The sequence below is a fragment of the Plecotus auritus genome, assembly GCF_963455305.1.
Source record: "Plecotus auritus genome assembly, chromosome: 5".
NCBI classification, from domain to species: Eukaryota; Metazoa; Chordata; class Mammalia; order Chiroptera; family Vespertilionidae; genus Plecotus; species Plecotus auritus.
This window is the reverse complement of record NC_137776.1, coordinates 31,123,833-31,148,960: the sequence shown is the minus strand read 5'-3', so window position 1 is coordinate 31,148,960 and position 25,128 is coordinate 31,123,833. Positions and strand designations below refer to the sequence as shown.

General features: G+C 40.6%; 1 protein-coding gene across 1 annotated transcript in view; it reads left to right on the top strand.

The window, feature by feature from the left end:
- The window catches only part of DNER (delta/notch like EGF repeat containing), a 256,070-nt gene that overhangs the window by 220,532 nt on the left and 10,410 nt on the right, over positions 1-25,128 (top strand). The window contains exons 10-11 of the mRNA XM_080670649.1: positions 11,413-11,526; positions 22,030-22,161. Of these exons, the coding sequence (XP_080526775.1) occupies positions 11,413-11,526; positions 22,030-22,161 (246 nt within the window). The remainder of the gene's footprint in view (positions 1-11,412; positions 11,527-22,029; positions 22,162-25,128) is intronic.

Genomic DNA, 25,128 nt, shown 5'->3' with positions numbered 1-25,128 from the left:
GGGCCAAGGAGACCAATTGGCAAGTCTCAGGTTTTGTTAATAAACTGAAAAATCTCTCTCCTGTTCTTTGCTTCTACATCCTCACCTCTTTGTGGAATATGCAAAAAGCCAAGGACAAGGAATGCTAGTAAGTGGGCCATCAGGCATAGATCTGAGGACACGGCTGTGGAAACGGTGGGAGAGGGGAGCAGCTAGCTCAGTGCTTGCTGGGCAAAGTTAGGATGTTGTGCTTTTGGGTGGAGGAGACAGGTGGAATCTCACGTATTGGCATTTAAGTGAATTCTTATTAAATGATTCAGTTGGGAGGGAAATGTTAGTTCATTTGAGTGAACGCCTGTCAAAGTCACTTGGGAAAAACATTTGACACCGACCGAGTGTTTTTAATGTGTAGACTCTGTTCTAAGTCCTTCTGTGCATTAACTCATAAATCTTCACTCTCACCCTCTGAGGTGGCAGATAATGGTATCCCTCATGAACCTGGCCAGCATGGTCCCTGAAGCCCTTGTATCTGCCTCCCCATGGGCTCGGGCCACAGTTGGTGGATGGTGTGGTTTCATTGGAGCCCAGATACCCTCAGACGGCACTGGGTCAGCAAAGTCTGTTTATCAGCGGCTGCCCACATTTCTCTAAGCCACAACTTCAGGGGTGGGTTTAGATTTTTGTAATGCTTTCGTGGGCCCTATTTATAACCATTTCATGTAACCTCTTGCTCCCTCCACTGCTTACTTGATTGATACCATCCATCTGCCTGGCGATCTCGCATGGCAGCCCCTGTTGCTTCTCTGTGTCTGGGCCACAGGGATGAACTTGATCCAACCCCTGGATAGAAGGGCTGAAGCTGGGCCAAGTCTATGCACTGTGTTTGGCAGATTTGATGCTTCTTGGCCTGTGATGCCCATTTAGAGCTAGACTCCACGGACTTCCACAAGGGCTGATGTGCTGGGTTCATCCACATGGCTTCTGAGTTCTAGGTTTGTCAGAGCACTAGAAAATACGAGTGCTGGGAAGAGGAATAAATGAGCAATGAATCCGGAGATCTAAGTGGCTCATCCCAATCGTGCCACTGGCTTCCTGATGAACCTGGATACATCTCTTAAACAGACTGGCCTTTATCTTGCCTGGATAAAGTAAGGATAGTGATGTTTACAGATACCCTGAGATTCTTTAATGACAAAATTGGTAGTGGTGGATGTACTTCAAAAATTTAAAATTCCAAAATTCTTTAATTTATGATAGAGTGTATGATAAAATTTTATGAAGCAAATTTCATCATTATAAATGACAAAGTCATTACTAGGGTGTATTCTGAATATACCCCTAACATTCCCATCTTTGAGGTATTGCTCATGTCATTGTGACTAAGAAGCAAAAAATACAATTGCACAGTAACTGACTAGTGTCTCTACAAATTTATAGACTGTGACTTGTTCACCCCCCCCCTTTCATTTTTCTCAATGAGTATTCCCAACTTTTCCCTCTTATCCAAAGCTCCATAGTAAATCACTCACCCATAGTAAATTACCTACTTCCATCTTCATGGCATAAAAGAAAGGTTATCATTTGTAAACATTTTCAAATTTATCTAATTTTCCACATTCTATGGTAGTAGTTCTCAAACTTAAGTTTACATCAGAGTTTGCTGGTGGGCTTGTTAAAACAGATTGCTGTGCCTCACCCCTAGAGTTTCTGATTTAGTGTACCTAGGGTGGGGCCCAAGAATTTAAGTTTCTGGTAAATTCTCAGGTGATGTTGCTGTGCTGGCCCATGCATCTACAAACTTCCCTGCAATCACAACCACTAAAATCTTATTCTCTTTCACGTTAGTTGATCATGGCTCCTCATCCTGCTCAAGATTAAGCCTTCCATGTATGTTCTAAATCCATTCCTGTCTACCTTTCTGTGACCTCTTCCCTCAATTACCAACTCTGCTAGAGATGCTTCAAGGAGGTAGATGACCCTGAAGGGGATATCAAACACATCTGAGGGTTTGGGTTCTTAAGAAAAGGATGCAGGTGCTGGGTGCCTTTGCATACAGCAGGGTTAGGGGACAGGGTTCTGAGGAGAATGGAGGATTCAATGACCAGCTGAGCCCAAAGGACCCCTCAGCCTGTGGAGAGGTCATACATGCTGTGAATGTGCTACACGTTACTCCATGAGGCAGAGGGCTCTGACTGAGTAGATACTGGCTGTCCTTAAGGAGGATTGCATAGTGGGGCTGAACTGGTCCTTTCTTTAATGTGTGGCTAGGAGAGAATGGTCTCCTGTTCATACCTAGAGAACCCCAAACAGGGAAGCCTCAAACCAAGCCTTAGGACCCTGTTGGCTGGCCCGTCCAGGACTGGAAGAGAATCCCCCATGTCATCTGTCTCTGACTGGCATTGCCAAATTCCAGTCTGGCCAGTACAGGGAGCTTGGACCAGCAACCCAAAGAGGGGAAAATCTAGGAAATATAAACAAAATTGCAATAATAACAACACTAAACACTCAAGAGAGGAAGTGAAAAGACTGATGTATGCTACTCAACATTAAATTTAGATCTGGGAAAGCAAAAGGAGGAACTAATTCATGTTAGAAGTAAAAGCAAGAGGAAATAGAAACCATGAGTTGAAAGGAAATGTGGAGAAAAGATTTAAGAGCTCTGCTTTCGCCTGAGTGATGGGTGCTCCAGAAGAAGGAGGAAGGAAACATGGATATGAAACCAGAATGGACCCATTACTAGAAGGAGAAGTCTATGAGCAGAAGACAGTTGACGTTTTCAAATAGAATGGGCTTCCTCATTGCTGGAGGATTAATGAAGGGGAAGATGCACAATTTGAGATTTCCTGGTGGAATTTCCAAATCTAAGGAAGGATAAAGAGGGTTGTTTTTATAAGACTCTTCACAGGAAATACAGATTACATACAAAAGAAAGAGAATCAAACCAGCTTTGGACTGATCTTCTCTGTAATGAAACTAAATAATAGTGAAGAAATGTTTCAGACTTTTCAATGGAAAGGACTGGTAGTTAAAGGGTCATTGATGTTTGAGGGCAAAAGAAAGACATTTTGTACACTTCAGGATACAGAAAATATAACACCCTCTTTCAGAAAATTATTTTAAAAGTATTCTCAGTAACTAAATCAGAACAAAGATAGCCAGTTAGAGGAAGGTAGAGAACAAGAGGAATAGGGTTGAGAAGACTGCTTTAAATGCAGAGAAAAACTTAACTTAGATGATATTGATGTGATTGTAAATGATAATTCAATGGTGAAGAAGTCTTTTGAAAAATAGGTTTACCTTTATATTGATTAGTATTGCTGCATAATGAGTTAGTACAAGGTCATGGTTTGAAACAACACCCTTTTATTATTTAGCAATTTTGTTCATCTAAGCCTGGCTTAATGGACTCCCTGCTCAGGGTCTCACAAGTTGACTGGGCTGAGTTGTCATCTGGAGGCTTGAATAAAGAAGGGTCAACTTTCATGTCCCCTTGCATTGTTGGCCGAATTCATATCCTTGTGGCTGTAGAATTGATGATTGCTTGCTTCTTGAAAGTCAGCAGTTATGAGAGAGAGTCTGCTGCTTCTTGTATCTAACTTTAGGAGAGGCCTTCACCCTCTTAATGTCTCACCTGATTAGGCCAAGCCCACCTATGATTAACTCAAAGTCAACTGATTAGGACCTTAACTGCATCTTCAAAATTTCTTTTTTAACTTTTGCAATATGCTATTGGCTAGAAGCTCATGCTTAAGGGGAGGAAAGTATACAAAAGCATGACTCATTCAGGGTCACTCTAAAGCAGGGGTGGGCAAACTTTTTGACTCGAGGGCCACAATGGGTTCTTAAACTGGACCAGAGGGCCGGAGCAAAAGCATGGATGGAGTGTTTGTGTGAACTAATATAAATTCAAAGTAAAGGAGCCGAGGGGAGAGCAAGAGAACCCTCCGCTCTTTCGGCTCCGCGGGCCGGATGGAACAGCCGAACGGGCCGGATCCGGCCCACGGGCCGTAGTTTGCCCACAGCTGCTCTAAAGTATGTCTATCAAACCTCTTGTTAAGGAAAAATTAAAATGACCACATTAAAGTTTCATATAATTTTAACCAAATCTATGTGTTAAAGGGAATGGGGGTAGGAAATATTAGAAGACATACAAATGTGTTAAATATGTCATCCCAGTGGACAGGTAAATTGATTATTTAACTTTGGTGCATTTATAGAGACATTTAGGTTCAGGTTTAAATAAGACTGCTGGAAAGTGGAAGGTAAACCCTAGAAAAATAGCAATAAATAGAACTTCTAAACTAAGAGTGATAGGGAGGTGGTGGTGGTGTACAAGGGATTAAAAGAGAAGCAGAAAGGGCTAAATCAGGCTCTCCAATTCAGAGGAAGAATGAGTGAGGGGAGGAGAGAGGTCACAAGATCCTGTGCCATTCTCTCCTTGAAGAATGTACCTTCTCTCCTTTTTTGGAAGCATTTCACCTGATATATACTTACATATACGATGTATGTATAAACTTAGGAAACTATCAGATGGGTGGGCTTCAGTTCCTATCTAGTTAGAACTTGCATAGGTGGTGTGTTGGCGGGGAGGGTTGGGACTTTAACTTCTTATTTTCCATGTGCATTTTTAAGTGATGAGCTTTACTGTTAAAAATTAATATAAGTGAAGATAACTACCTAAAAAGAATGGATATAATAGGAAGTCAGGCAACTATGGCTACGAACATTTTGCGAAAGGAAATCAATGAGTCAAACTTCTGCCAGATGTTAAAACCCATTTAAATGCTCCAATTATTATTACATTCCTGTGTTACAGGTGCAAGATTGGACAGCTGACCCAAATTGAGGAATGGTCCAGAAACCCTTGTCGATAATAATAGACACATAAAAATGTGTGACTCCTGAAGAGAATTTGCTATGAATGAGACATTTAAAAAAATGGTGCTAGAAAAATTGGGCTGCTAAACAGAAAAAATAAATGTTCTCACACTTCTAAATAAATTCCATATGGATTTAAAAATCACAACTTGACTCTAAATATAGTAACCCCCCATTGTCTCTCTTTTCAACCAAATTCCTTAGAGTTGGTAGAGACAGCACCTCTATTTCCTTGAGTTTTATCTTTTCTTAACCCTCCTCAGTTGGAGCTTGTCCATACCATTCTGCTAAAATGGATTTAGTAGCGGTGACTTAACTGGAGCCTTTTCAGTGAATCCACGAAGCCTTTTCTGCCTCTAACTCCGACTGTTCCTGCCCCTTTGCTCCATTGGTCACTTGGGTCCCTGATTCAGCTTCCACAGCTGCATTCCTGCCCCCTGGACTCTGCACTCCCAGCCCCCACTGAGTCCTCGTCCTCCGGACACTACAAATGCAGTTGGTCCCCAGGGTTTTCTTCTGGACCTTTTTCCCTTTGCTCTCATTCAATCCTTTGATGGTATCTACTGTCTGAAATGTTAATCCCCAAACAGATTCGCTGCTTGGACTCTCCCATCATTTTCTCTGTATCTGTTATGACAACTACGACCAGCTTTGTAGTCGATTCTTTCAGGCTTCAGACTTTCTTCTCCTTTACACTAAATCAGAATTTAGTGAAAGGCAGTGACTACATAGGTTTTTTTGTTTCGTTTGCTGCTTGTTGTTTTTTAATTCTCGGCAGCTTTCGATATGGTGGCTTGCACAAAGCAAATGCTAAGTAGCTATCTTGACTTGAATTGAAATTGCTGCTTGACATACTAATTAAGGGAAACCATCTCGAACATTTTCCCAGTAAATTTCCACTGTGGATCATGAAATTTTTAGACACAAACTGCACAGAGGGACTCAGAGTAACCTCCTTTCGGAGATACCAGAATGCTGACGCTTCCTGCAAAACCATTTCACAGCTAGTTCATAAGGGACTCCTAACTTCATATTGTCAAAAAGTCAAGTGACCACTCCGCTTTGTTTATTTTTATTTCTAGCAGAACAAACTAAATGATCGACAATATACTCATTTGACATTTTTGGTGACAAAAGTTAGAAAGAAAAAAACTTTTTTTAATTGTGAAAATAACACAACAACAATAAAAATTTAGAAAAAAAGTAATTTCAAAATACCTCATTACTTTACAACAGAATACAAGAGGAATAGTCATCTGTATTGTTTCATCCTTTTCTAATATCCACATTTTTATAGTTATAATTGAGTACACATACAATTTTCTGTTCATACTTAACATTATACTGTTTGATTTATATATTGCCAAAAAGTTTTACTAATTCTATTTTAAATTGTTATACAATGTTCTCATTATGGTATATTTATCTATTCCCTTGTTGCATATAATCTGAGGCTATTATAAATAATTCTTGGATGAGTATAAATATTTTTATTCCTATAATTTTCATACTCTCTGATTTTTGGGGGAGGTGGGGAGGATAAGGAGGGTCTCAGAAGCAAGATCACTAAGTTCTGGGTTTGATCAAATGATAACTGATTATTTATTTATTTACTTACTTACTAGAGGTTCATTGCATGAAATTCATGCACGAGTAGGGTCCCTAGACCTGACTGGCAATCAGGGCCAATCTGTGGACGACCAGTGGGGTGATCAGGGGGCTCCCGCTGGCACCTGCCTTAACTGGCCTGGCGCCATCTGCTCACCAGCCCCACCCCCCACCGCCATTGCTGGTCATCTCCCTCTGTGGGAGGCAACAGGTGGGGTGATGGGGGGGGCGGCGCTGGCCTGCTCACTGGCTGGCCCTGCCCTCCTCCCCATCACCCCCCCACCACTGCCAGTTGCCTCCCTCAGCGGGGCAATGGGCAGGGCAATCAGGGGGACCCCCACTGGCACCCGCCTTGGCTGGCCTGCAGCCTGCGGGCTGGGGGCAGCCTCTGTGTTGAGTGTCTGCCCCCTGGTGGTCAGTGCGTTTCATAGTGACCAGTCATTCCACCCGTCGTTCAGCTGTTCAGTTGATTTGCATATTAGGCTTTTATTATATAGGATTATTGAATTGATTGGGGTGACAGTGATCAATAAAATTATACAGGTTTCAGGTATACAGTTCTACAATACATTATCTGTATATTGTATTGTGTGTTTACCACCCCAAGTCAAGTCTCTTTCTATCACTATTTATCCCCTTTTACCCTCTCCTACTTCCTCAACTCCCCTTCCCTCTGGTGATTACCATATTGTTGTGTATTTTTAAAGTCTAAAGAATTTATAATTGAGAAGATGAGAATTTTTGTTGTTGGCTAAAATTATTTCTTCTGTGTAACCAGGAACCAGAATTTCTGGATGTTTTGTCTACCTAACTCCTCTGATGTAGTGAGATAGATGCAGAACTCTGTCAAGATTTTTTCCTGTTTCAGGCTATTATTTAATCAGAAGAGCAGACTGAGGATGAAACACACATGGAATAATGAGGTTAAAGTTGAGAAGTCAATTGTAATTTCTGAAATAATTTGGAAAAAGTTGAGTTCTGTGAGGGTAGAAATAATAGAAAAGTTTTCATGGAGGAAATAAGTTTGAACATAAAATAATGGTTTAAAGAGAATAATAAGTTCCAAGAACACTTCAATCTAATTTTCTTTACCTGGCATACTTTTGTTCCTGGAGATCAAAATAACGATTTTTGTTTTTAAAATCTTAATCATGACTAATCATGATGACAACAAAGATTTATAATTGGTACACGACTCTGAATTTTTGTTCATTTTAATTCTAAAATTAACTTCTGTGAAGAACCCTGTTGGAGTAGAGATCTTTTCAGAAACATTGCCTCTCTATTCCTTAATATGAAAAGTATGAATTTTTATTAGTTTTGACTGAATTACAGTTTATTTTTGCTTGAGACTAAACATAAGTTTCGTAATAGTGCGTGCTGCATCCCTTGCCAATGGCTGATGCATGTGTCATTCCACAGACTCGGTTTGAAGTGTGGACCTGGTTTTCCCTGACAAAATAGGGTGTTTTTGAAGCGGATTTGGAATCGCTTCTCACTCCTCTGGCAATCCTACTTGTGTGTTAGCCAAAGTACACGGACCGTTGCCCTCCTAAAAGGACAGAGTTCTGGTGGTATACCCTTAATTTCTTCCACGCATTAAGATATGGCCTCTGCTTTAAAGGACCTTGGAGATTTGTGTGTGTGTGTTGGGGGGGGGGATCAGACAGAAGAACAGATAAACCATGGTTTAACACAATAAACTCTGGAACGGCGTGAACTTAGCACACTCTCAATGCATGATGGTGGGAGAATGGAGCTCTGTCTTGGGAGAGTCAGGCTCAGCTTTCCGGACAAAGGGGGTTTGAGCTGGCCTTGGACAGTGAGGATATGCCAGGTGATGACCAGCTTGGGAAAAAAGATGAAGGAGGGCGTTCTTGTCAGAGGACGTAGGATGCCCAACACACTGTATTGTACAAGCACCTGGGACCCCTGGGGAATGATGAGCTCAGGAAAGCGAGACCTGGGGCCCCAGGAGGAGGGCAGGAGTGGAGGCCGTCTGAGCACAGCAGTATTCATGACTGTTTATCTCTCTTCTTAAGATTTCCAGCTCATAGCTCTAATCGCCAAGCTGAGCAATATGACAAATATTTTTATATAGGGATTAGCAAGGCTCAGAGTATAGAAATGTGAGTAACCAGAGTGCTCACTGAGGACATGAAGACCATCTTGCTTCGTAGTCATCGTGTTTCCGTAAAGATTGGCTTTTGTTCCATCTTGCTGCCAGAAAACTCTCACTGGGTCACAAGTGACCAAATATCTTATCTCTTGAAAAAGAGACATAACAAGGGATAGAATTATTGCCAAAAACACACAAAAGATTAAAAGTGCTTATTATTTTGCGTGTTTTAATCAAATCTGTAATATTGAAGTCTTTTAAGGCTAATATGTTTAAATATTTAGCCTAGATTTTGCTCTTCAGTCCTATTTGGAAAATGTGGTAATTTGTATGTTAATGTGTTATTTGTAATAATATCATGCAGGTGAGATTAGCTTACTACCACTAGAAACCCAGTAAAGATCATCCTTGATTGCTCATGGAAATTTTTCTAGGCTTCAGACCCATTTCCCATTATAATTGAAAGTCTTATTTGTCAGCTGGTTCCCCATTGGCCAACCTCAGGGGAACATGTAAATATGTGAATCCTTATTTTTTGATAAACACTTGGAAACAGAATGGGCCCTTTTGTATTTCGATCTTTCAGTTGAGCTTGCATTACTTGGGAATCAGTGAGAAATAGAAATAGAGAGTTTTATGTATGCATGCATATTAGCATATCCAATGGACACAGGCACTGGGGTGGTGGGGGCTTGCCGGGGTGGGAATGGCTGTGTGTGTGTGGGGAGGGTCAATTGGGGAAAAAGAAGACATATGTAAAATTTTAGGCAGTTAAAAAAAAAAGAAATAGAGAGTTTTAGGCAGGCGAAGTAGTCTCTCTCTCTCTCTCTCTCTCTCTCTCTCTCTCTCTCTCTATCTCTATCTCTCCTCCCACCCCTCTCTCTCAAAGAATCACTAGCTTTATGCTAATAAGTAATTTCATCTTTAAGTTACTCTGAGCTTGTATATTAACATGCATCTCCTGGGTTTGTTAAGGATGCTGAAAGTCTGAGGCTCACACAAGTCAGTGGAGCTGGGCAGGGAACTAGGACAGGGCTCAGAGGGGCCATATCCCACTGAGCACAGGGCCATGGGCTCGGGGTGGTGGTTGTAGGGAGCAAAATAAAGCAAAGATCTGAAAGGCACTTTAGGAAAACATCTGGCAAACTATTGTTCATGGGTTGGATATGAGGGGCAACGGATAAAAAGAAATGAAAAGCCATCCGTTCTAAAACGCTTTACCAGGCTCAAGCAAGTCATTTACGTGAATACAGAGAGGCAGTTCTCATTCTATTTTCTCTTATATTTCTTTTTCTCTTTCTTGAGCCCTACTTCTTAAGGCATTGAAAAAGAGATGAGAGAAAAATCCCAAGAAGAGTAATTTCAGTGACTAAATGATGAGTCATGGGGTGTGGCAGCCTTTTTGTAATGTGAGCTAAGTAATGAGTGGATAGCAAATTAAGTAAATACCATTTAGTCTCTATTTGCTTTATGCTTCTTCTTTGTGATGCTGCCGGGAAGGATGAGCATATCATTGTATAGATTCTTATACAGAGTATAATGTAATTTATCTTCCTCTTCAGAGAGCGAGGAGTGGGAGAGAGGGAGCTTAATCCAGGCCTGCATCTTGGCACTCCACTGAAACAACAGCAGAAATCCTGCCTTAGGAAAAGCCACATTTTTAGTTTTTTATCAAATTATAGAACAACTAGAGGCCCGATGCACGAAATTCATGCAAGGGGCTTGGCCCTTGCAGCCCAGCTGCCTCACGGCCCCGCATCCCTGTCCACTGGTCATTCTGGAAGGTCGTTCCAAAAGGTCATTCTGCTGTCTGGTCTAATTAGCATATTAGCTCTTTATTATATAGGACAAGTACTCATTGTAAAGTTATTCCAACACTATAGAAACACATAACGTGAAAATCAAAGTAATTCATTTCCCTCTCAGTCCCACTTCGGGTATTTGTATGCATACACACACATAGACCTTTTTAAATATCAATGGGAAGCTACTGTTTTCACTATGATTTTTAAAATGCTTCTCTTTTGTTAAATGGGCACTGAGTTACATAGAATTTTGTGTGTTTGCATGCCAGTCTGCACTCACTCTAAGAGAACTACTTTGCAAGCACAGACTCAGATGCAGACTGCCTGTGGTTTCAGGTTCCAGCTCCCTCCCCTGCAGCCTCAGGACCTGCATTCTTTCCTCAGTTTCCTCACCTAGAATGGCGGAATGAGGGCATTTGTCTCATAGTGTTGTTGTTAGGATCAATCTGGTGGAAAGCACAGTGCAAGGTCTGAAATGTAGTATGTGCAGACATGTTAACTTTAGTACATGGGGAACGAATGTGGTCTTTGCCGTCTGAGTACCAGGGGGCTCCCTCTCCCGCAGTTTCCCAAATCACTTACTGAGGCTCACTTACATAACTGGATCCAACTCTTTCCCTTCAGGATGCTGGTCATCAATTACCGTGATATCTTATGAAGGCTGCCTGGCTATTTTCTGTTTGTTTTGGAGACGCAGAAAGCATTGGTCCCTGATAAATTTGAACTTTCAGGCCTTTAACTTTCTGGTCCCCAGGGTTGGGGATATGTGCTCAGAGAAAGTCCAGATGAAAGACTTATGGTAGGACCTCTGAGAAGGGATTGCATTTGTTATTTTCTCATAAAATATGTCTTTACAATAACCTAAAGTCAAGACTGGGCATGTGCGCGCACACACACACACACACGTGCCACTAGGCATCTGCCTTCATACCATTCCAGGATGTTCAAACACTCTGCTTTCAAAGGCTGTGGGAGCTGAAGATTCCTTAATCAGTCACCCCTGTTGTGTGTCCATCTCCACAGGAATTCACTGTGAATCCTACAAGGATCCCTGTGCTAATGTCAGCTGTCTGAACGGAGGCACCTGTGACAGTGAAGGCCTAAATGGCACGTGTGTCTGCACACCAGGATTTACAGGCAAGTGACCCAGGAACTGGGTTTTCAAATTTACCACCAAATTCCTGAGAGTACCACTGTTAAAAACCCAGGAGCCTCTCTGCAAAATGTAAGTAGGCATTGCATTTAGATGAAGGTCTGTTTAAAAATAATCCACTGTTTGTCATTAAATGAGGCTCTTCCGAAATCAGTATTTGTATGTAGGCTTGCTGAGACTAACAGAGCTGTGCAATTCAGAGCTGTTGCTGTGAAACACAAGACATGAGCCGTTATGCTAACATCTGAAAGGTTTGTGTTAGTGGAAGAAGGGAAGGAAGGATCTCTGTAGCAATTGCACTCAGCCACAACTTGTATTTTTATTGAAAGATAGAGGAGTGGGTTTTGAAAAATGAAAAGAGATGGTGGTGATGGTGGGAAGTACTGGGACACTCTAGGTTCCAGATTGACTGTTAGTGAAGGTAGGGATGCTACGGGTGTGGGGAGAGTGAGGAGAGAAGGTGGCCCCAGGGAAAAGCAGGTGAGGAGGACAAGGGCAGGTTCCAAAGGAGCCACGGTGGCCACTGAGCTATGTGTGGAGAGAGTTGTTTCTAGACTAGGGGATCCACCCTAACCTGGGCTCCTTCTAAATCACTCCTTATGGGCTTCTGGGAGTTTGTGAACCTGAAACAGATGTGAAATGTTGAATGTATGTGTGTCTGCTGAAGGGAGACTCTAAAATCTTCATCATATTCTCAAAAGGAACCATGAACTTCTGGGTAGAAAAGATTCCATCCTTTGCTTTTCCAGGAGAGCCCAGGAGTCCTGAAATGTAGAGGGCAGGGCAAGTCTATGTTTTCAGAGCTTTGCTCAACCGGAGTCACTCTGGTTTGCAAATTGGAAAAGGTTGACCTGGAAGGAGCCTGTAGAAGCAGATGGGTATTTAAGCTGCAGGAAACCATGTTCTCATTGGCTGGAGAGCACCCTGAATGCTCACCTCTCCCCTGGAGAGTTTCCCAGCACCTGGGTCCCGGGTCTATCCCTGGGGAGTCCCAGGTGTGCTTCTGGGGAAGATGTCAACAGTCAAGATGTGGGAGAAGCAACTTCTGATACCTTCATATTTATCTGTGTCACATGCTGTGTTTTCCTTTTGAGTTTTCCTGGGACTGAGGAGTAGGGTCACTCCAGAAAATCACTCATAGATGGTTTTGTTTTGCAGACTGGCTTAACACACACAGATAGTTATACTCATCAATGGGTGCAAAAATAATATTGGGGAAGCATCCTATTTTTTCCAGGTATTTTTATCCCACAAATAATAAAAAGCATGGAAGACAAATTAGAAAATACTGTGTTATAGGGAAAAAAACAACACCCCACTATTTAAAACTGCGCTGCTAGGAGCTAGGAGATAACTGTTGGTAACATCTTGATACAATACGCACTTGTATTTGAAAGAAATTACAATGCTCATATTATATTATGTCACCTCCTTCTCACTTAAAAATATATATCATTAATGTGTTTCTGTTTTATAATTTTTACTGGTTATCTTTTAGTCCATATGACATACCATGTTTTCTTCTTGTTTTTTTTTTTTTTTTTTTTTTTTTTTGTTGTTGTTGTTGTTTTTTTTTAACCCATTGTCAATTCAGCTTTTGGGTGCCAACTATTTTTGAGAACTTTTCCCTATTATATATAATATTGTAATGAATATTCTTATATGTACATCTTTGTGTACTTATTTGATTATTCCTTGAGCTAATGTCCCAGGAATGGGATCACAGGGTCCAGGAGGATACTTAATATTTCCATATTGTTCTCCAGGAAAAAGCGTTGTAACAGTATTCTCTCCTATTAAGAATGCACAGCATCTGTTACTTCATCTTCACACCAGTACTAAGGACTGTCATTCTGATGGCAAAAACCCATTTAAGTGTTGTTTGAACTTGTATGTTTTTTATTCCTACTTTAAAAATACATTTGTTTCTTCTTTTATGAACTTCCTATTTATGTCAATTTTCATTCTTGATTTGAAATAGTCCTTCATAGTAAGTATATTACATTTTATACACAGATTACAAATATTTTCCCACTGTCATTTGCCTTTTAAATGTATATAAAGTATTTGTTTTTCATATAGCATATTTAAATTTACATAATTAAATATTGATATTTTTCTTTTTTTTTATGCTGGAAAGATCCTATGTATTAAGATTTTATAAATATTCTCCTATATTATTCCAATCACTCATGATTTAATTTTTTTAAAAATATATTTTTTATTGATTTCAGAGAGGAAGGGAGAGGGAGAGAAAGATAGAAACATCAGTGATGAGAGAGAATCATTGATCAGCTGCCTCATGCACGCCCTCTACTGGAGATTGAGCCCACAACCTGGGCATATACCCTGATCGGGAATCGAACCATGACCTGCTTTATAGGTCAAAGCCCAACCACTGAATTGGCCGAGCATGAGCTAATTTTGTGCATGCAAATGTTTAATCCATTTGAAATTTATCTTGGTATCTTATGGGAAATAAAAGGCAATCTCTTCTCCAGAATATTTAGCAAACCTCCAACTGCCTACTCAGCATTTACTCTTGGACATACCTCAGAGACACCTCAAACTTACAGGTTTCCTTCTCCTTTCTTCTTTTTAAATATTTGCTAGCTCTTTACATGGTATTACTGCCCCCTGAAGTTATTCTGGACAGAAACTGGGGAATCATTTGGTACCCTCCTCTTCTTCCCCTTACCTGCATCCAGCTACCAAGGAGCCCTAAAATCTCCTAGACTCTCTCAGTTCTTTCTGGAGCCAACACCAGGCTGCCTTCACCTCCTGCCTGCACCAGGTCAGCCCTCCCCACACCCATTCCTGATACCCTGATACATTCTCTACACTGTAGAGATGTTATACAATGGAAGTCTAATCTTGTTGCTCCCTACTTAAAAATTCCCTATTGGCATTTCATTGTTTTCAATAAAAAGGTCAAAACTCTTAACTTGATCATCATGGCCTGAGTGGTCTGGCCCTTTCCAGTTTCATACTGGGCCCCCCTACCTGCTGATTCATGAACAGCCCATGCCAGGCTCTTCTTGGTAATATTCTTCCCTTCTTTCTCCTGCTGCCCAGTCCCCTCTGCTCCCCCACACCTCCACTTTCCACCCCAAGGCATTTCTTCCTGGTACTCATTCTGATCACAGAGAGCAGTAGGGCATTTCTGCTGTAGTAGGTTAAAAAAATCACATTAATTGATGTTTGAAAACAACAGATGTCTACCAGGTGTACCAGTTAATAATGCGGATTTTGTAATCAAAGAAAACACGATAATTTCAAGAGAAACATCAGAAGTGCTTTATTCAAAATAATGTCCATTGTTAGCTACACATTTCCCCCATCTTTCAGGTAATTTGTGGATACCATCCCAATAGAACTTTTCTTGTTTTGAGGCAAACCATTCAGAGACCCAATTTTCCACTTCTTTGTACGTTTTGAAGTGCTGCTCAGAAAGTGCGTGTGCCATTGATCAGAACAAGTGGTAATCTGAAGGAGCAAGGTCTGGTGAATACAGCGGGTGGTTAATACTTCCCAGGCAAGATCTTTTAATGTGTTTTTAACTGGTTTTGAAGTGTGTGATGGTGCGTTATCATGAAGCAAAATTACTTTGCCATGTCTTCTGACCCATTCTGGTCATTTTACAATCAAAGCGTGGTTCAAATTGATTATTTGTTGTTGGTAGTGATCAGTATTAACGGTTTCACCTGGTTTTAGAAGCTCATAATAGACCACGCCTTCCTGATCCCACTAAACGCAGAGCATTGTCTTCTTTCTGAAGCAATTTGGCCTTGCAGTTGATGTTGATGGTTGACATGGATTGATTCATGATTTTGTGCATTTGGGATTCTCAAAATAAATCCACTTTTCATCGCCAGTCACAATTCGATGCAAAAAAGACTTTCTTTTGTGCCGTTGAAGCAACATTTTACTGATGACTTTTCGGTTTTCCATTTGTCTTTTGTTCAGTTGATGTGGCACCCATTTTCCTTCCTTTAAAATCTTTCCCATTGCTTGTAAATGATCGGAAATTGTTTGCTGAACAACGTTTAATCTTTCTGCAAGTTGTTTTTGAGTTTGACACGCATCTTCATCCAATAATGCTTGTAATTGTTGGTTTTCAAACTTTTTTGGTTGATCTGGACGTTCTTTATTTTTCACATAGAAATCATCACTTTTAAAGTGTTTAAACCAGCGTTCACAAGTATCTTGAGATGGAGCATGTACACCATAAGCTTCCTGAAGTATACTATAACTTTCAGTAGCACTTTTCTTCAAAATAAAGTAATGAATTAAAACTTCCCACAAATGCTCTTTTTTGGCACAAAATTTGACATTTTTAAGCATAAAAATATCTATGCTGTTAACACCTTCAGCAAATTTGACATATGAAGTTTTGAAGCTTGCTGTGAATACAACAAAATAGCATACATATCAAATCGCATATATATCAACATATGTGTAACTCCATCTATTGAAAAAACCCCACATTATTAACCGGTACATTCAGTATTTCTATTCAGCCCTGATAATCTTTTAAACTGTAGAGGACCATAGAATAGTTCCCCAAATTGTTTGGAGAACTGTGCTTTTAATGAATTTTACAGACACTATTCTCATGAAATGCTTCATGGAAAAAGTGTAGGTGGCCAAATAAACCTGGGACATGGTACATGCCATGTGGAGATTCATAAGGGGTGTCTGCAGGCAAAAGGCTCCGCGAGGTTTCACAGTAAAGAATCTTATTTTCCTTTGTTTATTTTCCAACTACATTTAATCATAGAAACTTCTTTTTCCCTTAAAAAAGAACTGATTGTATTCTGAGAACTGGTAGAGGTTGATGAAATGTTGACTACCACCACTAAGGAACAGAGGTGCCGCTGCTCTTTGAATTGCTACCTTGGAACCAAATGCTCTTCCTTTATACCTGAGGTTTAGCAGAGCTTACTCTTGGCCAACTATTTAGTGCTCAGAAGTTCTCTCACTGACTAAGTGGAGTGAATTGGTAAATTATTGTGATATAATTAGATACCCAATCCAATGCCACCTTTAACTTGTGAGATTGGCTTTTTCAGTTTTGGTTTATGTTGCTCTTCTCTTTCTAGGATCTTTAGATGGGACCGTATGTGACCGATTTTCCTCATTTCTAATGTATATTTTTTGTGCTATAAGTTATCCCCTCAATACCTCTATGGCTGTGTCCCACAAATTTTATGTTATATTTTCATTTAATTCAATTAAATGTTTTGTTTGTTTTTAAGTTCCTTTAGATTTTTCTCTTTGATCCATGGATTATCTCTAAGTGTGTTATATAGTTGCACCCCCCACCCCCGCCCCACCCGCACCTTGCACCTTTTGGCATTTCTAGGTTGTTGGCTTCTCTAGCACCTAGTCTGGAATATTTGAGGCAAAGAGAAAACTCAGGATGCTCACCATCACCATTCTTGGGCCCCGAGATTCCTAGCCAGTCTGTCTCCTCTTGACCTCTCAGAATCTTCTCATATTTGTTTTATATATAATGTCCAGGGCTTTTGCTTGTACTTAGTGAGAGGAATAGGGAAACTATTCCATCTTTTTGGGAGCAACATTCCATCTTTTTTTCCCATCACTCTGGCTGTTTTTAGAATTTTTCCTTTGCTGCTGGCTTTTAGCAAATTGATTATGATGTGCCTTGATGTGATTTTGTTCGTATTTATCCTGCTTGGGATTTTTTGCACTTCTTGGATCTGGTTTTATAGTTTTCTTCAAATTTGGAAAATGTGTAGCCACTATTCCACCAAATATTATTGTTATGCCTCTTTTCTCCCTTCCCTTAGACTCTTATTACATCTGTGTTAGACTACTGAAATTTGTACACCAGGTCACTGAATTTCTGTTCATTTTTTCCCTGAGCTTTAGTTTTTCTAGCTTCTATTGCTCTGTTTTCAAGTTTATGAGTCTGCTGCTCTGCAGCATCAAAACTATTACTATCACTCTATATTATTTTGTTTTTAATTTGATACTGTATTTTTTGTATCTATAAATTCCATTTAGTTTTTTATAACTTCCATTTTTACCCTTATTTCTTTCATGTTTTCCTTTAAATTTTGAGCAAATTCCTTGTTTACTCAGCATCATCTGTTACTTCTGGATCTCTACCTTTCGAACTGATTTTTCTTCTGGTTATGGGTTCCATGTGTCTGCTTCTTTGCATGTCTAATAATTTTTGTTGAATGCTGGCCATTGTTAGTTAAGTTGTTGAGTGATGGGATTTATTGTCTTTCAGAGAGCTACCTTTTTTGGTGGCAGGTAGGTAAGTTACTTGGCAACCTGACTGATCCTTTCAAGGTTTATTTTTACACTAGAGGCCCGTTGCAGGAAGATTCCTGCAAGAACAGGGCTTTGGGCGGGCTTCCCTCCTGCCACCACCACACCTCCCGCCCCCTGCACTTTCCTCCTGCTGCTGCCCCGTGCTTTCCCTTCCCTCCCGCCACCGCCACTGCCCCCCCTGCGCTTTCCCTCCCGCCGCCACTGCCTCGCTTTCCCTCCCTCTTCCTTCTATGCTGTCTTTAGTCTTCACTCCCCATCTGCATATGCAAATTAACCACCATCTTTGTTGGGTTAATTTGCATACTCACTCTGATTGGCTGGTGGGCGAAGCAGAGTGATGGTTAATTTGCATGTTTCTCTTTTATTAGTGTAGATTTTGGAGGATGAGCTGTTGCTCAGGGGATAGTCCTACCTTACTGCTAAGGTGAATACACTGGCTGGTCAATAAAATACTTGCACTCTGACTTGTGAAAGTTTGAATTCCTCCCAGTCCTCTGTGAGCTTTGGGATTTGTTCATCCTTCATCTTTTTTGTAGACCCATGGAGTTCCATTTACTCATATACAACATTCAGTAACAAACTCAAGGGACACAGCATATTTCTGATGCTCTTTTTCTGAGTGGCTCTATCTTCTGTGTTAGTCTGTCCTGCAAATTACAGCTATCTTGGCCCCTACCAAATCCAGTTCTCCGCAGCTCAGTGAAACCATTGTGTTCTAAATTGGGTCCAGGCAGAAAGCCAGGATGCTGGCGGTACTCAGCTGTTTCGTTTCCCTTCTCTCAGCAGTCACGGTCATGCTCTGCCTGTTGTCCAATGTCTTAAAAGTGTTTTTTAAAAATACATTTTTCATCCACTTGTCTAATTTTTTATAGTGGGAGGTCAAGGCAGGTTCCAGTTTTTCCATCATGGTAGAAGTTCCAAATACTTTTTTTAGATCCGTTTCATCTGGAATAAAATGTTTGTCAAGTATGAAGGCATAGTTAAAGCCCCCAGTCCACTGAGTGGCATGTAGTAGTCATATATTTAATAGTAGGTATTACAATTATAATTATTTTCATTGATATCATTCAATGTGGGCTTTGTTAGCCCAAGGATTTACTAATAGCAGTGAGTTTTAATTTTTTAAATCTTTTAAAAATTTTAATTTATCTGAGGAAAGCATAGAAAATTAAACAGTACACTTGTAAACTTGCATAAATACTACCAAATTGATACCTACTCTACATATTGCCTCTTAGAAAGTAGTAGATTGAAAATCAGTTGAAAAGATTTAAAGTTCAGACTCTGATTTCCAGCCTTAGTCAAGTAGAAACTTCATTTTGTATTTTTTTTACAAATGTTATTCGTGCACAACAGCGATTTAAAAGTAATTGATTTTTCTCCAACTCAATTTTTTTTTTTAAAAAAAGTAAGCAAGTCAATGAAAAAGTTATTGGCTCAAGCCTGCAAAAGCATAAAGATTTATTAACTCAAATATGAGTAAAAAAAGATGATATACTAAGAACTTTTCTAGTAAAATATGCTAGAATACACATTGCTTGGAGCTAGAATGGTGGGGTGTCGAAATGCATAAAAACACATAATACTCTCAATATGGGAAAATGCAAATGAACTCAAACTTGCTCTTCATCATTCATAATAATTCTTCAAATACCTTGCATATGACTGATGGGCAGTAAACATGAGCTCAGTAAGGCAGAGAAGAGCAGTCCTCTTTGGGAGTCTTCTGGTTGACATTTTTCTTGACTGACTCCATCATCAGAGTCATTCCATATTCCTACCACCAGCATGTGACTTAGTGAAGGCGTCAGAGAGCCAGCTGGGGGATAACTGACTCAACTAGAAGCATAGGAGTGTTAGACTGTGAAATAGGCCAATAGAGTATATCTACAGGTCTCTGAGCACTGTGCATCACTCCAGGGTTCTCCCAGAGCACACGTGCTGTGGAAATAGCTGCTAGCTCTTTGGGCCTCTGCCTGGCATGGAGTTTATATTATTAACTAATGTCATCTAATCCCCAGCAGAGCTCTAAAAACACTGTGGTGATGAAAGTCAAACTGGAATAGGTTCGGGACTCTGTCTGGGTTTTTGATATTTGATAAGTGTCTGTAGAAAAAATTCATCCTATTTTCTCCTGCCATTCTCTATACCTCCCAAATCCAATCTATTGAGTCCCAAGAATAGAAAAATCTAGGGGTTTTGGGTTTCTCCTGACTGTGTTAGAGACCCTTAGAGATCAAAGAACCAATACACACATTAAGGTGGCTCTGGATCCTGAATTTGGCATTTACCTCCCTGGGGAAGCTCGGGACCAGAGCAGGACTGGATGGATTGGACATACAGCCCTGGGACTACCTGTAGTGTAAGGAATTAGTAGGGAGAAGTTAGGTCGTTTCTGCTGCTATTGTTGCAAAGACCGTGGGACATCTTATTTCAGAATATACAGTATTCCCATTGCCAGCTCAAGAAAGCTGTTGCTGAGTAGATACCTCAGTTAAGCCTGTCTTCCTAAATGGTTGGAAAGTAGTACCGATGCATATATTTGTCAAGGCCTTTGATTTCATCCTTTTAATATTTCATAGTATGTCCTTATTTATGCTTCTTCAGCTAGTCTACCTTGTAATGCTGTTTGTAACTGTTTAGTCTGTACCCTTCTCACTTAGAGCAATTGCCCCATTAATAGAAAGAAAACCCTTGAAATAGGTTAGTAAGAGGAAATCAATTTTATGTCTTTCCTATTGATGTAAATGACTATATTTACTGCAGGAAACAAACTCAACTTAGACACTACTGAATTATAGTCCACTTAGTAGGATCTAGAAGTAGTAAATGTTTTGTTGGACAGATTCCACTTTAAAAATGAAAGAGTCAGATGCTAGGTATGAAAAGAGTGTGAAATGAAACAGATGTGAAATATTTTAGTGTGAGATTCCTCCTCTAAAGTGGCTGTGGGTGACATATGGTGGTTTTATAAACGAGAGGTAAGCCAATAGCAGACAGAAAAGCACTTCATTGCTAATTAAGTCAGCCTGGAAGTAATTACCCAAGTGTACACTGAAATATTGCCTTTTGAAAATGGACAAAATATTGATTTTGCTCATTTTCTTTAGTCTACGATGATAGCAGTGCTAGGAGGAGTTTTTTTTACATTTATCTAAACAAATGGAAAAGTATATCAAAACAATTTTTTTCTCATTTTCAAACTTTTAAGAGAGAGTGCCTCGATTTGAGCTACCCTCTTTTATTCAGCTTTGATGAGATACCTTTAAATTTCATAAGCACACCCAGTTGGTATTGATTCATCCTATGGCTTTAATTCACAGGAAGATGGTTTTGTTCCTGTAACTGCTAATAACAAGCTATTTCCTGTAAATTGGTGTTTGAATCACAGTGACATCTTCCCATGTTCTGGTTTATAAGTTTAAACCAGGCACTCCCTGAGGGGGGCAAATGTTGGGTCTAGGTGGGGTCGAGACTCAGGGCACAGTTTTCACTATGGAGAAAGGACAGACTAGAGCGGATGTGAATTTCCTTCGGGCCATCATTGCTCAGGGAAGATTATGTCCACTTTAGGTCAACCCAGATTTCACAACTGTCACCCCTTGTGGCTAATGCCCTCCCTGAGCATTTCGGTCCATCCCAGGAACATATCCAGGAATTTGGAAATTGGGGTAAATTTTCATTATTGACTCAATCTAGGCACACAGCTGTGCTCTACAAGTATCCAGAAAATAGTCAGATGTCCTGACTCACGTTCAAACACTTGGCTACAAAACAACCATAAACTTTGGGTTTTCAACTATCTGGAGTTTCAGGAAAATAAGAAGATTCAGCTGACTAAATACAAAATAGAGTTCTTTAGTGAAATCAGGAACCCAAATTTGCTTTCCCAATAAACTTTGGAAAATTTGTTCAGACATGGAAATCAGCTTTAGTTAACTAGTTCAATAGATTAAAGAAAAGTCTTTTTACCAAGGCTATTTTTGCTCTTTTTAAAGAAGTTTATTTAAGTAAAAGATCCCCTGACTAGAATTTGGGAGAGTTCTGCGCTTATAAACAGCAATTGGGCTCCATTGCTGGAGATCATGAACCCTGGGCTCAGATCTGGAGCTTTGCTTTTCTAGAGAAGCGATGGGTGATGCAGCTGATCATCTCACAGCTACTTCTCTTTATCTCCTTAGGCGAAGAGTGTGACATCGACATAAATGAATGTGATAGTAACCCCTGCCATCATGCCGGCACCTGCCTGGACCAGCCCAATGGTTATACCTGCCACTGCCCACATGGCTGGGTGGGAGCAAACTGTGAAATCCGTAAGTTTTTCTGCATCTCAGCTATTATATTTAACCTCCAGTTTTGTTTCTCCACGAAAGGGATGCTGACCGTGCTTTGCCAGGTCACTCTCAGAGGCAGTGCTGCCTGAGTCACCATGCCTCCCGCATCTCAGTGTCACGCTTTTGCCCCGGCTACCCCCACATTCTGCTGCTCCCACTCCTTCCTGAGTCTGAAGGCAGCCCTTCCATGGGATGAGAATGTGCAGATGTCATCCAGAGTTCACTGCTGTTACTACAGCCAAAAATGCGCTCAGCAGAGACGCGTTAGAATCGCAGCACAAAACAGAGGCTCTGTGTTGAAAATGTGAAAAAAACACACCAAATGTAAATTTACTTTGCATTTATGTCTTCAAGTGTCTTCAAACATACTAGGTTCCATCAATTGCCTGGTGGAAAAAAAAAGTCCAGTGAGGATGAGTGGAAAAGAAAACCTGAAAAACATTTTGAGCTGCTTAGAGCTAAGTGTTCTCTAAAGACGAACTAACAGAAGTTTGAAAATATCACAATCAAGATTTTATACATTAAAATACCATGTCTACTAGGACTGAGGTGAAAATGAGAACTGACAAGGCATTGGGGTTTCCATTGGTTTGTAAACTGCTAAAAATTCAACTTTGAAAGCTGCCTTTCTTCTTATTTAAATGGGTCAAGGCAGTTGAACCTTTCATAAAAGCTCCCTCCTAGGGCCTCTCACCCCCTGGCCTCCTCATCATCAGGTGAAGATAGCTTATCTGCTGTGTGAGTTTGGAAGGGGGCAAATACTTACACGGAGCCCTGTCTGTCTGTCCCTGTCTGTCTGTCTCCCTCCTGAGCAGGCCTTTCTGCTGCCTGTAGTCCTCCATGCTGTAACTGTTAGACCCCTCACTGGTGGTCCACATGGCCTGTGGCTGGATGGCTAATTCTTAGCGTGTGTCTAAGGCGGGGGGTGGTCAGTGTTAGGAAGCCTTGTTATTCACAAGTGTGGACCACATTTCCATCAACTTGACCAATAGTGAAGTACCCTTTGGGCTCTTATCTGCTCACTCTTTGTCTTTGCTTTTGGCTCAGAGCTTGAGAGGGAAAGAAGGTAATTATTTTTAGGCCTCTCCCTCAACTTTCTCAAATGCTCCTAAACAGAATGGTTTTAAGACCAACTCTCCTTGCTGAAGATGATAAATATTCTCTTGTTGAAGAAAGAGACAGAAAGAGATTCCAATAGTAAAAATGCTGAGTGCTATGATTTGGGTAGGATGTTAAAACTAATATTGGTGTAGGATGTTAAGTCCACTCTGCTGGAATCTTTGGTGGAAGGGATTGCAGACCTGGGTCAGTAGGACCTTGCTTCTCACCCTGGCCATGGTACTCATTGTGCGGCTTTACTTAGTTGTGCTGAGCCTCAGTGTACTCATCCATAAGATGGGACCACTTTTTGTTCTGAAATTTGATAATTGTATGAAATGACACATACAATGACACATTTCTCAGAATAACATCTATTTATAACTTTAAAATTTTAATTGTAAAGATAAATACATAGTAAAGTATGAATAAGAAGTCAGGAACACATAGGATGCCCTCAAGAAGTTTTGAAGTACAATCCTATAATTACAAAAAAATCTAAATTTTACTTCCTCCCAGTGATGACAGTATTAGTAAAACATGCACAAATAATAAAAGGACAAAAATTTGCTTCATATTCTAGCTATGTGACCCATACAAACACATTTATCTCGTGGAGCCTCGTTTCTCTCACTTGTAAAATGGTTATAGTAAGGTTGCTGTGAAGACTAAAGGAGGCAAATATGTGCATATTTCTGCTATGCAGTAGGCAGTAAATAAATGCTAGTTGCTCTCTCTCTTTAATTCTACACTATTTAGCTCTTATGCTATGAGCTATTCCTGGGAAGATGAACCTTTGCAATTGTCTTTTTAGCCAATGCACCTGCAGGGCATGGACCACCATGAGCAGCCGAAGGTGTTGGGGCACATCACACATGTTGGTCCACACTTGGGCTCTTTGTTTGCCTAGAAGAGCACTTTCCACTTGATCTCATTTGCATCTCCCCATTAAGCCAATGTGTTGAAATAAATGTTATCATAGATTAGGCTCTGTGGGTTCCAGTGTTGGGTACTTCACCTTGACCTGAGTGTAACAGTGGAGAACATGCGTGGGAGGTTTGTGATGACATATAGCTGGAACTGGTGTACAGTGTCTAGAGCAGGGGTGGACAACCTTTTTCCTGCCAAGGGCCATTTGGATAGTTATCATTCAAGGGGCATACAAAATTATCAACTTAAAAACTAGCCTGCTATATTTGGTCAAACATTTAATTAACTCACCCCTAATGCCTTGCCAGGGCCAGACAAAATGATTTTGTGGACCTTTATAAGGCCCATGGCCGGACATTCCCCACTCCTGGTCTAGAGATTTGGATCTGAATCAAATGGAGGAATCCAAGGACCAGGTGTGCAAGCAGAATCTGGCTTGTCAGTAGACAGGGAAGGTCTAAGAGGCATCTAGTCCTGTGTGAGCCACGGACCACAGAGGTCTCTTTCTAACCCTGAGCATCTGTGAGCTTCTGAAGTGGCCAGAAACCACAAAGAGGGTGCCTGAATGGTACAAGTTCAGGTTAGTAGATCTCAATAGGAAAGCTCAGATACACACAGAACAGAGAGATCCGAAGCCCACACAACTATGTGGTCTGGAGAGCTACTGAGTTGTTGAAGGCAGTAAATGAGCCTCCATTGGCCTGACCTCTGCCTCTGGAGGCCACATCGCCCACTTCCCTTTCTTACTCACTCTGCTTCAGCCACTAGTCCTGCTTTCTCTTCCTTGAACAGATCGGGTTTATTCCTGTCTTCAGGGTCTTGGCCTGTGCTGTTCCTTATGCCTGGAGCTCTCTTTCCTTGGAATTTAGCACAAGTATCTTCTTCTCAGCAGCACATCTCAGCTTGAGTTCATGCACA